General features: G+C 57.5%; 1 protein-coding gene across 4 annotated transcripts in view; it reads left to right on the top strand.

The window, feature by feature from the left end:
• Positions 1-16571, top strand: part of CAPN5 (calpain 5) — a 47315-nt gene that overhangs the window by 9507 nt on the left and 21237 nt on the right. For 3 of the 4 annotated variants that reach the window (XM_004683230.2, XM_012725426.1, XM_012725427.1), the window contains exons 2-3: positions 4882-5125; positions 11467-11598. In XM_004683230.2, the coding sequence (XP_004683287.1) occupies positions 4961-5125; positions 11467-11598 (297 nt within the window). In that variant the 5' untranslated portion in view covers positions 4882-4960. Of the gene's footprint in view, positions 1-4657; positions 4770-4881; positions 5126-11466; positions 11599-16571 lie in introns of those variants that run through there. The other variant, XM_012725425.1, reaches the window with a different exon arrangement.

Here is a 16571-nt window from a genome sequence, read left to right on the forward strand (position 1 = left end):
TATGATGTTCCATTGGCCTATTCTTCTACCCTATGCCAGTAACACACAGTCTCCCTTTCTAGAGCCTTCAATGGGTCTTATCAAATGCCAGTGAGACTTCTAGCTAGTTCATCACTGGCCTGGATGTGCCAACTCCGTGATACCCCCTGAGAGGAAAACCCAGAGCTCCTAGAGGTGAGGTGACCTGACCTTTGCCATCCAGCTCTACACCACTGTCCCCAATCCTTCCTGGGCAGTGCCCTGTCTTCCCTGCTTACTGTATCGCTGAGACCTCCACCTTCACCCATACTACTGGGATTTAATCTTTTTCTTTAAATCGATTTCCCTTTTCCTTAACATTTCTTAAGGGAAACTGCAGCTACAGTAAATGAGAAGTCAGCGTTATTTTCCATAAATGCAAGGAAACTGGAAAAAAATCTTAAAGGAAAAACAACAGAAATTTCATTCAGTTCCAGCCAGATGCTGTTGCTCTGGGTCTTTTTAACTAAGTAGGAGATTGGCAGGGGAGGGGCATTGCGGGGTCATGAGGACCCGAGATGATGTGTCCAGGGTCACGCAGCTTAGGCTGCTACTGGACGATGAATGTCAAGTCTCGCCGGGAGCTGGAGGACTGGGCTGCAGAAGGGCCTAACCCTGGCGATGGGGAGTGAGCTCAGGTTCTGACTTCTCCTGAGAAGGGGAGAAAGAAAGGAAGAAGGGACAGCAGAAGACAGAGAGGCGGAGCCCACCTGGACTTCGAGCGAGGTAGCTCCTAGGCTCTGACATACACACACAGCCCATCCCCTGGAGTCCCTGCTGTCCTCACCTGCCGAGCCAGCAGATTACTAAATCCACCTCTGTATCTTGGGGACAGGAGTCCTGCCCTGGGGGCTTAGGCTGGGCTGGAGATGGAGTCATGTGCACATGAGGATTACACTGTGGCAGTGCCATTCATTGTTACAGGGCAGGGAGAGGGGCACCCCTGAACCCCCAAACCTGCCTGCTCTAAATGGGTTCTGCCATCCGCCACATCAAGAGAAAACATGTCAGACTTTAATGAAAAGGAACTTTAATACAGTGAGTATACCATACAGAAGGCAAAGGATATAATGTCTAAGTCAAACACCTGAAGTTACCCATCCCCTCGTGGGCAAAAGTCCACCCAAAAGGGATTGGCCCAAAGCAAGGCCTGAAAGCTGCCACAAGACTAAAGCACCTTCTGGCCGGGACCCATGGAAAAGGGTCAGAACTGGCCAGACAAATCTAGGAGGAAAAGAGCAAAATCAAAATCAATATAAACACTGCCATAGTCACCTCCCTACAGGTATCTCACCCACATCTGCCTTAACCAGTCCAGGGTCAGGAAACAAGCCTGGTTTCTTCATCACATGCTTGCTGCTCCATGTTGCTTCCTCAGGGCTCCTTCTGGCTCTCCATCCTGCCTCCTTCTTCAGATTCCTTCTCTTCTCTTCTTTCTTTACTCAGCTCCACCCTCCTTCTGGGTGGGGCAGGGAATCTGTGACTATCCCTTTCCCTAAGGACCACCCTGTTACACCATCACCAGGAGGCAGGATACTGGAGGTGACAGGATGAGGAATATCAGGGGCGGTAGGAGCTGCTTGGGCTGTCTTGAAAGGTGACTGGGAGGGAGTTCCCCCAAGGACCCACGTGTAGCCAGAACTGCACATGCAAATACCCTGAAGCCCAGAGATTTAGAGAGGTATCAGGAGCTCCTAGGCTGGAATCTGGGCCTGGGGTGAAGATGGCAGGTGCGTGGCGAGATTAGCAGGGGCAAGTGGAGGCTGGAAACGCGGCTGAGAAGCCCTTACTCAGACCTAGACACAAGGCCTGGGCTTGGAAAGTCACTCACCTGTCTTATCAGTGGCCTTCTGTGGTTACACCTGGAACTATAGGGAGAGAGAAGAGCACAGAAGCTCTGTGCCCATAGGTGTACTGACCCCCATGGAGTGGGAGGTGACCTTGGGGCAGTGGAGGGTGCGGGAGAGCAGTCTGAGCATAAAGTACAACCTGTGCAAAGGCCAAGGCCACAAGAGCCTGCCATAAGTAGGCCAGGGTCAGCCTGGCCAGCAGGGGCCAGAAAAGTGGCTGCACTGGCTCAGATCCTTGCCAGCCAGGCCTGGTCCTTTTGCTCTGGCCCCTGGCCCAGTGGAGATTTCCCTCTGAAGGCCACCTCCCTCAGTCACCTCCCTGGAGCAAACCTTCCCAGCAGCCTGGCGGCTGCTTGGCCTGGAAGGCAGCCAGAAGCCTCATTCTTTACCAGCATTGGCTGTGTGACCTCGGCCAGCTCCCTCCCCGCCCTGGGCCCTCGGTCTCTCAACACTGAAGCACTGGAGTTGATTTCTGGGCTCCTGCTTCCAACTTCTTTGATCTAATTCCTGCAGCTTAAATTGCTTCCTGAGCTGGTCCTGCTGGGATACTAATGACTCTCCTTGGTGGCTGTGTGCTGGTGCCTGGGGCCTCTCTCACCAGGCTCCCACCTTCCAGCTTCCAGGGCTGGGGGCGGTGCGGTGGGTGGCAGGGACTGGGGAAGGTTACTGGCCTCTGGAGACAGGGATGGTCTGAGAGCTAAAGTGACTGGCCCGAGGTCACCCAGCAGAGGAGCCAGCCCTACATGGGTGCAGAGGCGAGGATGAGGTGGCTGTGGATTTGGGGCAGAGGACAAAGCAGCTCCCAGCGACTTGGCGGCAGGGCCCTCGGCCCTCCCCACTCTTCCATGTTCTGCCCCTCCCACCCCCCATCTTCATCCGTGACTCTCCTGCCTTGTGAAATCCTCTTATCTTTCCCTTCTGGCCAGTCTGTCACTGGGGTTAGGGGAGGGGGGCCAGGAGGACCTCCCCCTGCCTCCACCCTCAGCCCTTTCCCTGTGCTGTCTCAAGACCAAGGTGGACGCCCCAAGGTGGGTTCAAGTCTAGACTCCACCATGGAGTCACCATTCTCACTGAGCTTCAGTTTTCTGAGAAATCACAACAGCCTATTTGCATTGTTTGCCAATACTGTGACAAACCTCTCATGAGGTGGCTGGCACCTGGTAGGTGGGGAGGAATGAGGTCCTCTGGGACTGAGAAGGGGCTCATCGCTGGTGGCTCTTCCTCAGGCCCCCAAGCAGTCTCCCGGGCATCCTCCAGCTACTGAAGCAGCCTTGTTCACATGGTAGAAATGAGATGGCAAGTCTGAGGTCGAGTGTCTTGTTCACGTGGTAGGTGGCGCAGCTGGGCCTGGGTCCACGTCAGTCTTGCTCCCAACCTTTGTTCACCCCACTTGCCAGTTTCCCTCAGCTGGGCCGAGCAGCGGCCTGTGTTGGAGGTGCAGTGGTGCCGTGGGCGGGGCCCCGGCTGCGTAGGCCCAGGGGTGTGGGCCTGTGTCAGGGTCTCCAGGATGCAGGTGGGCTGATGTTCAGGGACTTCACCTCGCAGGAGCCTGTCAGGCCCGCCCGCTGTTGCTCCCACCCCGCCCTGCCCCCTCCTGGATGCCATCTCTGCCCGTCCAATCTAGTCCATGGCCTTTGCATTTGGTCCATGCCTGGCCACGAGGCTCAGGGCTGTGGCTGGGTTCTCCGGGGCGGGAGGGAGGATGCTGTGGTGTAGCCGCCCTCTGTGCAGCCTCTGTGCTTGTGTGCAGGAGGAACAACTGAGCAGAGCAGGCCCTGCTTCCAGGGCGTGTGTTCTAAGTGGGTGCCAGTTGCCCCATCCCCTGGAATAGGGACTCCAGGCATGTGTGGGATGATAAGTTCAGTGTTAGATTGGTACCTGTGAGGGCCCAGAAGAGGGTCCCCACTGTACACAGGGGTACAGGAGGGACGTGAGCAGACCATGATGCAACCCCCAGGGAACCCCAGAGGGGCAGGTGAGGTGGGGGTGGGAGAGGGGTCAGCCAGAGGCCCCTGAAGCCCTGGGACAGGAGACATTCAGGCACATGAGAGGCTGGAGGTCTGGGAGTTGGGAAAATCTGACGTTGAGATTGAGGGTGATGGGTGTTGGTGGGAGGTAGGTCACTGGCAGTAAGGAGTGATGAGGTGCTTCCTGCAGAAATGGAGACACTTGTACCAAAAGTGCTGGAGGTGTTACAGGGCAGGGAGAGAGGGGCACTCCTGAACCCCCAAACCTGCCACATCAAGACAAAACATACAAGAGCTGTAATGGAAAGGAACATTAATACAATTCGTGTACAGCACAGCAAAGACAAAGAATATAGTTTCTAAATCAGATACCCAAAGTTACCCGCCCCCTCGTGGGTAAAAGTCCCCCCAAAAGGGATTGGCCCAAAGCAAGGCCAAAAGCCAGTCACAAGTCTAAAGCTCCTTCTGGCTGGGACCTACAGAAGGGTCAGAGATAACCAGACAAATCTGGGAGGAAAAGAGCAAAATCAAAATCAAGATAAACACTGCCATAGTCAACCTCCGCATGGGTCTCTCATCTGTTTCAACCAGTCCAGGGCCAAGAAACCAGAGCCACTTCTTCTCATGTCTCTGCTCCATGTGGCTCCCTCAGGTCACCTTCTGGCTCTCCATCCTGCTTCCTTCCTCCTCAGTTTCCTCTCCAGATTCTTCTCCTCCCCACTCAGCTCCACCCTCCTTTGGGTGGGGCAGGGAACCAGAACCCTCCCCTTTTCCTGGGGACAACCCTGTTACTGCCCCACCTCTCTGCAGGGAATGAGAGGATTCTGGCTGTGGAGTGAGGTGGGCTGGTTTCCATCCCTGCTCTGCAAGAGCCAGCTGTGTGACCTTGGGCAGGTCTCTCCCACTCTCTGGGCCTCAGTTCCTGTGTGTGGAGGTGAGGATGCTTGCTTCACAGGGGTTCACCTGACTCGCCATGCCTTGGACACCCCCCCACCCCTCCCCCCGTCTTCGGTGAGTGATGATGTCCTGCCTTCCTGTCCTCCCAGGTACCCTGGAGCTGCCCACACTCCCCCCTCGGTCTTCCACTGCCTGTCTCAGCCTCCCCTCCCGGGGTCAGCGGCCATCATGTTCTCCTGCGTGAAGCCCTATGAGGACCAGAACTACTCAGCCCTGAAGCGGGCCTGCCTGCGCAAGAAGGTGCTCTTCGAGGACCCTAATTTCCCAGCCACTGATGACTCGCTGTACTATAAGGGCACCCCAGGGCCCACGGTCAGGTGGAAGCGGCCCAAGGTCAGTGTCTGGTGTGGCCCAGACCCACCCATGGGGCTCAGTTCACAGGGGACAGTGGTTGGTGGCAGGGAGGAGACCTCTCAGGCCCCAGGCTGCCGAGGAAATAGTGGGGCAGGGCCCTCTTGCTGGCCTAGAGTTGGGGCCTCGGGCCCAACCCCGTGACCACTGCTGCCTGGTGACCCCACCCCTTGGCTAGGAAGCAGGGCCCTCTCCTCCTGTAAAGGGAGTAAAAATGTGGTGATGTGGATGTGACCTTTTTTTAAGAGCTGACCTTCAAGTAAAATGAATTTAATTTGCTGTTAATCATCGTGAAGATTTTGAAACAGTCATTTGCTGTACATGGAAAGTATTTGTTATGATTAATCAATAGCAATAGAAGTAAAAACTAACGGCACCTCAGGGCGGCTGTGAGTCCTGCGGGAGCCCGGTCGGCAGCCATCACTGTCGGGGTGGGTGGCTGCCCAGCCCGCCTGGGGTGGGACCTAGAGTGTATTTAGCAGCCGTGTTGGACCTGGGAACATGATTCAGCCTCTTTCACCCTGTTCCTGGGTGAGAATGAGTGCCAGGGTGGGGTGGGTTTGCTGGGTGACCGGGAGGCCACTGGAGGGCCCGGCCCAGCTCCTCCTGTCTCCAAGGCTGTGCTGGTGACACTGAGGGTTGGTCGCAGGAGGGACTGAATGCTGCTGCATGCAGAGGAGACGCCCCAGCTCCACAATCAGGGAAGGCATTTGCCAGGAAGGCCGTGCAGGCAGAAAGCACGGTGTGAAAAGCACAGGGAGGCCTGTGCCTTCAGCTTGTTTACCAGGAGGCTATGGTACCACAGCACAAGGGGAGAGCTTGTGAAGGAGCATGAGAGGAAGGGGCGTTTGGGGTCCCACCAGGACTGGGAGCCAGCTGCTGTGCTCTGGGCTTTTATCCAGGTGCCAGGGCCAGATTTGCATTTTATGGAGCTCCTGTGAGTCCCACGGTCCCTTGGGAAAATGAAACTGAATTTCACATTCCTTGCTTATAATATGATCCCTTCCATTTCAAACAATTCCTGTTCTGTCTTGAACTGGGTTGCTGGGGTAGTAGAGAAACTGAGGCAGAGCATAACAGCGTGCTCTGATTGCCCAGCCAGCTGGTAGCAAAGCCGGGCTGGGACCCAGCAGCCTGGCTCCCAGCCCACACCCCACCCCCAACTTGCCTCCCCAACCTCAGATAACAGGGCGTGGCCCTTTGCCCTCAGCCTCATGAGCTGTGCTGGCTTCTACCGCCTGCCTTGGTTCTCCTGGACTCCCCAGAAGCCCCTTGGCCTGGTCACAAGATTCCTGCGTCGAAGGCTTCCCCTCTGCCTGGCCTTCCTTATTCTCCTTTGTCTGATGGGTGGGGAAGGAGCCTCACTCAAAGGGTCTTTGTGAGGCTTTGCGCCCTGGGAAGGGGGGCTGGGGGTTCTCTGAAGCATTCTGCCCTCCCGGCTCCTCCCCTGCCTTCTGGCCAGTACCCAGATATCTGAGGTCCATGGCTCTGAGGGAGGCTGAAGTGGGTTGGCCGGGATGGTGAGAGGGGAAATGCTGGGCAGGCCAGCCCAGCCTCAGCTGCTCCTGCCCTGCGACCCGGGCACAGTCACCTGCCCACTCTGGGCCTCTTGCCTGGCTGGCTGTCCTGTCCTGCACTGCCTTCTGGACTCTGCTTGGCCCTTCCTAGACTCCAGAAGAGAAGCAGAGCTCCCTCTGCCCTGGACACAGAGGCCGGTGACAGACTATGTGTGGTGGTTGGTGTTGAGAGAAGGGGATTCGAGGAGGGGCCACGGGGGGGTCATTTGGGGCTGGGAGGCAGTGCAGGGCCAGACCCCGGCTAGGGGGTGGTGGGTGTGGAAGTGAGACGGTGCCCCGGGGTCTGGCGGATGGTCCCTGCATGACAGCTGCTGTATGGTGGCAAGCCCAGTTTCACTGCAGGCTGCACTCTGACAGGACAGAGGCTTGGGCAGGAGTCGGCCTGGTGCTTCAGATGGGTCGGGCGAAGCCAGCTAGCGGGGGACTGTTTACTCACGGTGGCTGGGTTGTTTGATCAGTGAGAGGGAACTTCGGCTGAGAAGCCCACTTCCTCATCCAGTGTGACTCATTTTTTTTTTTAAGATTAGTTTGTTTTTTTTTTTGCGTAGAAGAACTGGGACATAGGCCAGAGGTGTGGGGGTGAGAGGATTCACCAGAGACAGTGGGGAGCAGAACAGGCGAATCTTCTGAAATACACTGCTGAGGGGAGCGGGATGGGCGAGGCAGGAGAGGTCTGCTGCGCCATGTGGGTCAGCAACCTGGACTCTTAGGAAGTGGCTGGTGATATTGAATTGATAATGCTGAGACTTAACCCCACCACCACCAGGGCAGCCCCAATTTGACTCTTTAAAGAGGAAAAGCCAACTTCTCCCTACCCCAGGGGAAGTCCTCTCCATTCCGCTCCCTCCTCCTGCTCCTTCTCTTTAAGTGGGTTGGTATGGCGACCTTGCTGGTTTCCAGGGATCTCCTCAGCCAGCTCTCTGCTCCAGCTTCCCTCCCCTTCTCCCCACAAAGGGAGTGAGGAGGATGTTTTTTGAACCAGATGGACTTGACTGTATTGTATGGGGGGTTTGACTGAACAAGTCACTTCCCCGGTCTCCAGTTGCTTGTCAGTAGATGGGAAAAAGAATTCTTGTTGCTCATGGTCTCTGGAGGTTGAAATGACTTGAGGCACCTCTGCAGTAAGACGGACCACAGATGTTGGGGGCAGATGGCAGGCTGGTTTCCCCTCCCACCATCTGCTCCTGGCCAGCACTGGGTTGGGGACCCAGGAGTGAAAGTTCTACCTTTTATAGACTCTGCAGCTGGGGCCTGACTTTTCCACTTCAGCCCCCACCCAGCACCTGTCTGGGGCACACACCTCCTCCTCCCCTCTCTTTGTTTTTTGTTCTCTCCAGCTCTGTAAACATGGCTAGCCTCCCCCAGGTGGGCCTGGTGAGATAAGCAGACTGTCACAAGTCTGCTGCTCAGGGAATCCTGAGTATGGGTGGGCGAGGGCAAGTCTCCTTGCTCAGACCCCAGACCTTACACGGGTCTCCTTCCATCCCTGTGGGGAGAGAGTGGGCCCTCATTCCCCTTTAAACACTCTGCTTCTCCCTGCCTCTGGACATATGCCTGTAGGACATTTGGTAGAAGCTAGAAAAGCAGATATCAAGTTTTGGAACTTCTCAGGGTGGCCTGATAGTCCTCAAACCCATCCCTGGGCTCATGTGCCCCAAATCAGCACTTGGAGAAGGTCCCACTCTTTGACCCTCCTGAACATTGGGCCCCTTTATGCTACAGACAGGCAGTTTGCATGGTCTACCCAGGAATGATCCCTTCTGAAGGATGGGTTCCTGAGAGAGATGGGGTGCATGGAGTGGGGAGCAGGCCTGTTGCATAGGGGTGGGGCACTGATTGTAACTCCTGAAACACTATTCCTGTTCCCTGTCCCAGGCGAGGCCCTGCCTCCTCCTGCACCTCAGTTTCCCCAATCATCTGGCTGATCCCTGCTGTGATCTTAGGTTCGAGGAGGAGGTGACTGCAGTGAAGGTGGATGGATGAGGAAGGTGGGGAGCCCTGGATCCACTGTCTTGCCACATTCTTCTTTGTACACCGGGCCTGGAGGCCCGGAGACCTGACATTCCTGTGCTGTGGAAGGAGGTGGTTGTGGGCTGTGGCCTGTGTCCAGAGAGCAAGTCTGACGAGCTGGGAGGGGCTGAGAGGTGAGAGGTGACCGCAGGTCAGGAGGCCATGGCCAGAGCGGTATGTTGACGCAAGCAGTTACCTCCCAGCCCTGGGGGGTGACTTGAATCAGGACTCCGCTGCCAGTCCTGTTCCCAGGGAGCCTGCCGGTAGCCCAGCAGAAGCTGCCAAATCCTGCTCCTCACACTGGAGGCTACAGTCAGGCTCAGGTCATTGTCTGGCGCCTCCAGGTGGTAGCAGAGACCCAAAGGCAAACCTCAGTGTGGATGGTGATGGGAGGGCACAGATGGCTAGGGGCCTGGGGGACAATGGGGTTATCTTGAGGGGCAGTTTGCACAAGTGGGTGCCTAGTCACTGGGAACTAACCTGTGACTGTTTCATTCAGGGTGCCCCAAGGGGGCTGCAGGACCCCAGGGGCCACCAACCTCAGGCAGTGCCTCTGGACAGAGCTGGCCAGCTACTCTCCTGGCTGTGGGATGATTAGGGGGTGCGGGGCTCCAGGCCCAGTTCCCAACTCCCGAGTATTCCGGGGCTGCGAAGCTTCCAGGGCTATCTTGTTCTACATCAGGCTGACAGCTTTCCCCTGGCAGGGCTGCTCACTGGGGATGGGGTCCTGTTGGAGAGTCCAACCAGCCAGGATTCATCCCATCCATCCACCGGCCTCTTAACCCTGGGCCTCACTGCCCCCGCCTGGGCCTCAACATCTTCTCTGTGGAATGGGCCAAGTGTCTCTGTTGCTGGGCCCTGGCTGGGGAGATCTGAAAGGTAGAGGTGTAAGGAGTCGCCTCTGAAGACGCCAGTGATGCCAGATCTGGCTATCCCTCTCCCCATGGGGGATGGCAGCTGTGGTCCTCCAGATAGGAAGCTCCTCCCACCCCCCATCTCTGTCCTCCAGGGCCCAGGGAGACAAATGCTAAGTCATGACTTCCCTGGCTTACAGTGCTGGGTGTGAGCCTGGGCCCAGGAGATAAGAGAGCAGAGAGCTGTGGGGAGGGGAGGCCCAGCTTCCTGACTGCCACTTCCCTGGGGCGGTGTTACTCAGACCAGTGGCGGCAGACAGTCTGCTTTTGGGAAACCTTGCAGCTTGGTCCCTGGTCACCCTAAAGTCCCATTTGGAGTCGTTCATGGCTCAGGGGAGTTGTGACCCTCAAATCAGCTGCTAAAGCATTCCCACTTGAAGGTGGCTGCAGGGACCCCACAGACCTCAGCTCCATTTCCACCTGCCACGTGCTCTTCTCCCTGATCTGTGGAGTGCTCGCACAGCCCTGCAGGGGTAGGGGTAGCAACCTGTCTCCTTTGCGTGGTTGAGAAAGTGGAGGCTCAGAGAGGTTAAGACACTGGCATAGAATTGCACAGCCTGGAATTGGGAGTTTCACCTTCCTCACTCTGCTGCCCCCTGCTGGGCTGCTGCAGTAGGATCTCAATAGCTTTGTTGCTGTGAGCTATTCAACAGTGGGAGCACCTGCTGTAGTGGAGGCAGGCCTGTGCTGGGTTTGGGGGACAGCACGTTATTCCACCTCTCTGGGTCTCAGTTTCCTCACCTGTGACATGGCCACAGTGCCACCTCTCAGGACCACAGTGATCTGATCATGGTGGTTGCTTGGCTCTTAAAGGCGCCCGCGGTACTTGCCAGCCCCTTCCCTGTCTGCCTCTCTCAGCGAGCAGCCTCTCCCTTTCAGCTCTGTCCAGTGAAGATGCCGATGGGAGAGGTAGGGGGTCGTGCAGCGACCTGGACTGGGAAGCGGGGAGCAACCACCTGCGCCTCGCCCTGCCCCCGCCTGGCCCACAGGTCATTCCAAGAGCAGCGCGTAGGTGGCTCCTGAGCTGTGCTTGGCGTTGGCTTGCTCTGTCCTTGCAAGTCACTGCCCCCTCTGAATCTTCCATCAAACGGAACGACAACCCCGTGCTCCTCAGGCAGGCTGAGGGTAGAGGAGACAGCAGGAAGATGTGCCCAGAAGGTGAGGCAAGAGGGGAGGCCTGAGGCCGGGCGGGGTTGCTGGGAGTGTGAGCTCCTCTGGGCACTGCAGCTCCCTGCCTCTCCTGGCTCTCGGGGATCTCTACCCACATCCTGACTGTGGTCCCAGCTGGCCAGCTAGGTGGCCCTGCCAGGCTGCTGGAGCTGGAGCTGCTGGCCACTGACCCCTGCTGGCCAGAGAGGAGTCGGTTTGGTGGTGCAGCCCCAGGTCCCTCCCAGTGTTCATTCATTGCCAAGCCTTTACCAAAGAGCAGTTTTCGGGGCCCTCCCTCATGGCACAGCGGGTTAAAGCACAGCGCCAAGAAGCCAAAGCCACTTCTACATGAGTTCGATCCCCGCCCCAGAGGCAGCCACATGGCTCGCAGACCTCTCCTGACCCGCCCGCTGCTCCCCTCAGCAGTGTGCTTCCTCAATCTGCCTGTTCTGCTCCCAGCTCTGTCTCTGGTGAAGCCTCTCACCCTTCGCATCTCTGGCCTGTACCCCAGTTCTGTGTGCATAAATAAATAAATCTTAAAAAAAAAAAGAGCCGTTTCCTGGGCAGGGGAGAGAAGGGTGAAGGGCATTTTAGGCAACACCTGAGGAAGTTGGCCAGGTGCCCCCCAGCCCCCAGCGAGTAGCAGAGGCGGTGACTCTGTGCTTCTCCACAGGACATTTGTGAGGACCCCCGCCTCTTCGTGGACGGCATCAGCTCCCATGACCTGCACCAGGGCCAGGTGGGCAACTGCTGGTTTGTGGCGGCCTGCTCGTCGCTTGCCTCCCGGGAGACGCTGTGGCAAAAGGTGAGGCTTGGGGTGGGGGCGCTGGGGGGTCCTGGGGTGTCCACTCAGCCTGCGCCCTTGCTGCCAGCATACAGCTGGGGCTCGATGGAAAAGCCTGTGCTGCAAGGCTGGTGCGAGGTGACACTGGGGCTCCCTAGCACTGACTGAGCATAGAGCTGCCTTTCCCTCACCTGCTGGCTCACACTACCGGGAACAGGTGCTGGGAGCCTCCATAGCTCCCCAGGTGATGCTACTGTGTCCCTCTCTGACCTTCGGGAGCCCGCAGTGTCCCTGGGGCCACCAGGCAGAATCTGTACCTGCCTGGGTCTGGTACTGGGGCTCAGGAGACCCCTGCCAGTAGTGTCCTTCCCTGGGCTTCGCTGTGCTCTCTGGGTCAGCGGGAGTGACCCGTCCTGGACCCCGACTGCACCCTGGTTCTCCTCCTGCTGTGCCAAGTCATCCCCACCCCCACTCTCATTCCTGCCCTTTCTGTCTTACACGGGACTGGCAACGGGGCTGGAGAGCTCCTGGTTTGCCGGCTCACGAGGGGCTCCGGCTTGAACCTCCGCCTCACCGTCTGGTAGTTTCATAATCACCCTCAGCTCGCTCATCTGAAAGCCCAGGGTGCCAGGTAGCTTCCTCTTGGGGAGTTGTGAGAGTGAAACACACACTTCACTTCGAGTGCCTGGTGCCGCGCGGGTTTGGTGACCGGCCAGAGCGCGCCAGGGTCTGCGCACCCGTGTTCCGGTGCAGCCTCCGCCGGCAGCCGCCAGAGGGAGCTGTGCCCTCGCCCGAGGCCGGGGCTGTGGCTGGGCCGGTGTTTCCCGGTAATGCTCTCACGTCTTCCAGACTGGGGTCTGACTTCTCAAAGTCCCCCGCCCCCACCCGCGGGCATCCCCGGGCATGGCCCCCGACAGCCCCGGGGAATAGGGATAGCTGTGTGCTGTCATGAGGTGCCTGGGAGGGCCTCAGAGAGCCACGCATGGGCTTACTTAACTGACGAGCCTCCTTGCCTGGGAAGATGATCAGGGCATAGGCTGGTCCTCACACTCCTGGCTCCAGGCCCCAGCCAAGGCACTCCTGCTCTGTGCTCCACCCAGCAGATCTGGAACAGAGGTGGTGTGCAGGAATCCCGGGGGGGGCTGGCTCCCCCCCTTGCCTATAATTGCCTGTTTGTCTGTGGTCTCCCCTCTTGAGGTGAGCTCCCCGTGGAGTGAGTCCAACCTATATCTTTCCACTGAGTCCTATTGGGTGGCTCAAGAAAGTCGGGCCCCTTACCAAATGTCAGGGCCAGTTAGTAAGCAGCAGCCCTGCATCCAGGCTGGCTGCTCCAGGCCTCTGGGGCCCAAATCATTGGGCCCTCTCCTAGGGAAGGGGCTGCCTGTTCATTTGCAAGGAGGAGCCAGGCTCTCAGTGTACCCCACCCTGGGCCTCATCCCAGGCCACCCCCTCTGGTCAGTGGATGACGGGGCCCAGGACCTGCAGGCAGAGGCCTGCCCTTGATGTCGGTGGCCACGGGCAGGCCCTGCGTCTGTGCATTGATGATTCCTCTGGTGGGGTTCACAACCTGGCTGGGCAGGAGGCCTGTCTCTAGTAGCTCAGGTCCCCGGGAGGCGGGGCAGGGGGTGCTTGGGGCTAATTGCAGTCTGCCTCCGGGTGCTGTGGTGATAGCCCCTGGGTCCTGGAAGGAGGCCCGAGGCCCCGGGGAGCTCATTACTATGCCTTCCCTCCCTCCTGTCCCTGCTGACTGGGCCCTGTTTGTTGTTACCCCTCATTTTCTGGACCTGTTGCCCGGCAGGGCCTCCCTTGCCCCATACTGTTTTTCTCTATGGAAGAAGGGGTGTTCAGCCCGGAGAGCATCCCTGCTCCCCCCACTGCCTCCCTCTGGGGATGCCGAGCCTCAGATGCAGGCACATCACACCTTCCACTTTTGCCGCCCCCTCCTGGAAGCCGCCCTTTATTTCTAGGCCCTGGCACAGCCGGACACCCACAGGCATGGCCAGACCAGGGTTTGATTCTGACTATGTCCCTTGCTAATCATGTGACCTTGGGCAGAGGCCAGTCCTTCCCCTGGCCTAGGGTAAATCTGACCTTCTAGTCTCCAGGATTGTGGGGAGATGGAAGGGGCCCCTCAAGGGCACAGTTTAACCCCACTAGCTCACCCTCCTCTGTCTTCGTTTCGTCAGACACCTAGTGGCAGCTGGCCTCCCCCACCCATGGTGAGGGTCTCCCCAACTTGACTGTGCATTCCCTGAGAGCAAGACAGTGGACTTAGGGTGACCAGGTTGTATAGACTAGAATGTCAGGATGTGACAGTGGGTTGAGCATTGCACCAGGCCTGGCCTGGCCCCAGACAGACATGAAGTTTCCTGCTAGCTCACCATCCCCAGAGCTGGCCTGCATGGGGGCAGCCCCATCCCTGCTCTGAGCCCCAGGTGTGAGGGTGGGGGTGAGGGGGAAAGGGGAGTTTGGCTCAGGAGGCGTGAGCCAGCTCTGGCTGGAGGGGAGCGGACAGAAGCAGAGTCCCAGTGGGGTGTTTGGATGTCTGAGAGTGAATGTGGGGGTGGGCAGTCTGGGTGGGGCCTCGGAAGCACCTGGAAGGAGGGCCAGGCTATCTTTAATTCCATTTCAGAATGTTCCCATGGCACCCGGCCCTGCTGTGGAAGCAGCTCTAGCCTGTAGCAGTTAGTGGAACGCAGCTGGCCCCTGCAGCTTTCTAGGCACTGGGACAAAAGATTTGACAAAACAGCTCCTTAAGGTTTTCATTCCCCAGAAACAACCAACGCTCAGGGTTTTCTCTCTTCCTTCTAGTCTTTTAACCACTTGAGGTGAATGTGGTATTCATTTAAATGTTTCATAATACACATTTTTGTGATCACTGTGCAAATGTGAGATTTGCATGTTTCCTCTCCACTCATTCCTGGGGCCAGCCTAGGGAGCTGGGGCTGCCCCAGCATCTGGGGGCTCGGCAGAGGTGTGCGGATATCAGGGGCCTCATCCCTCCTGTAGCCTCCTGGCCCTGGCTGACCCTGGCCCCCTGACCCTGCCTGCTGCCCTGTCTGTGCGACCCAGGCTCTGGCAAATTTCCATCTTCAGCTTCTTCCTGCAGACCCGGCCTTCCTAGCTTGCCCCTATCTGTCGGCTGAACTCCCACCAGACCCTGCAGGTCCTGAGAGGGGATGGGCTCTCTCGTCCCTCAGTGCCGACCCCAGGCCACACTTTCCCACCTAAACCCCCACAGGGCCATGCTGTTCTGCTCCCTTGCAGCCCACCTAACCAGCATCCTCAGCCAATCAACTACCCTGGCCGGTGCCTGAGTCCCCAGAGCCTCTGCACCATAATTTCCCAGTCTTTTCTGCTCCAAATATTGTTGTTTTCCAGGATTTACTGTGTCCATGGCTGACACCCCAGCCTCAGTTCTGGGATTCATCTCCATCACCTTCACCCAAGGCCTGGGCCTCTTGCTCCTCAGTCTACACCCGAAGCGTCTCCCTGGCGCCCACCTTTCCCCTCACGCATCCACTCCAGTGTGCTGCAGCCCTGAACCTTTCTTTGACCTCGGTTCCTGACCATGTCCTCTCTTACCCCTGAAATTTCCTCATGTCCTGGCCTAAGGTGTCCTTTCCCTCATACCGGCTGCTCTCTTGCCGGTTTCAGCCACTCATTCATTCAGATATATTTTCTGAGTCCTTCCTATGTGACCTGTCATAATCTTCCTCAAGTCTCTCTCTTTCTCCTTTTTAGATTTATTTATTTATGCATACAGAACTGGGGTACAGGCCAGAGATGTGGGGGTTGGGAGGAGTCACCAGAGACAACAGGAGATCGAGGAAGCACACTGCTAAGGCGAGCAGCCGGCGAGACAGGAGAGGTCTGCCACACTGTGTGGGTCACCTCCTTGGGTAGGAATTAAACTCGTGCCACAGTGGCTGCCACAGCGTCATAGTGCTGTGCTTTAACCCACTGCGCCACCAGGGAGGGCCCCAACCTCAAGTCTCTTAAAGGAAACTGAGCATTTGCTGTGGTTCTCTTGAATGCCCACGAAGAATTGCCCCCAGTGAAGTGACCCTAAGCCTTGAGGTGATACCTTTTTTATTTGTTTAAAGATATATTTATTTGTGCTTACAGAACTGGGGTACAGGCCAGAGGTGTGGTGGGTGAGAGGCTTCACCAGAGACAGAGTGGGGAGCAGAACAGGCCAGCTGATGAAGTACACTGCTGAGGGGAGCAGCAGGAGGGGCCGAAGAGGTCTGCCACACCATGTGGTCACCTCTGGGGCAGGCGGGGATCGAACTCATGCTGCAGTGGCTTCAGAGAGCTTCATAAAGCAGCACTTTAACCCATTGCACCACCAGGGAGAGCCCCGAGGTGTTATCTTAACAGCCTTGTCCCCCCAAGTCCCTGCCTCCCAAGGTCCCAGCTCCATCTGGAAATGAACTGCTGTGCTGTGGCCCTCTGGACCCGTCAGGTCAGCTCAGCTGCTGTACTCTGACCTGTGCCTCCATTCTCTTCTCTTTGGCTGCCTCCCTTCTCCCCCGCCCTCACCCACACTCACTTCCTTCACCCTCCTCTAACGGCTGAGCTCCTGGTTTGCCTCAGGCACTGGGGATATGGATGTTGTCATTTTCTTGTCTCGGGTAGCCTGGGGGAAACTGAGGCAAGAGGTATTAGTGATGGGATTTTAGTAGGAAAGGAGCCTGATCAGGTGGCTGCCGTATGGTACTGGTTTAAGGCAAGGCCAGCAGGCAAGAATCATCTAAGTCAGTGGTTCTCAAAGTGGTACCCAGGACCAACAGTGTCTGCATTGCCTGGGAGGTCCTTAGAAATGCAAACTCTCAGGCCCTTCCTGGTGGCGCAGTGGACTGAAGTGCAGCACTATGAAGCTGTTGCAGCCACTGCAGCTCGAGCTCTATCCCCGGCCAGGGGGTGACCGATGCGGCATGGCAGACCTCTCCTGACCCCTCTCTCCAACCCCCGCTGCTCCCCTCAGCAGT

Source organism: Condylura cristata, unplaced genomic scaffold (genome assembly GCF_000260355.1).
Source record: "Condylura cristata isolate star-nosed mole 26May11 unplaced genomic scaffold, ConCri1.0 scaffold00015, whole genome shotgun sequence".
Taxonomy (NCBI): Eukaryota; Metazoa; Chordata; class Mammalia; order Eulipotyphla; family Talpidae; genus Condylura; species Condylura cristata.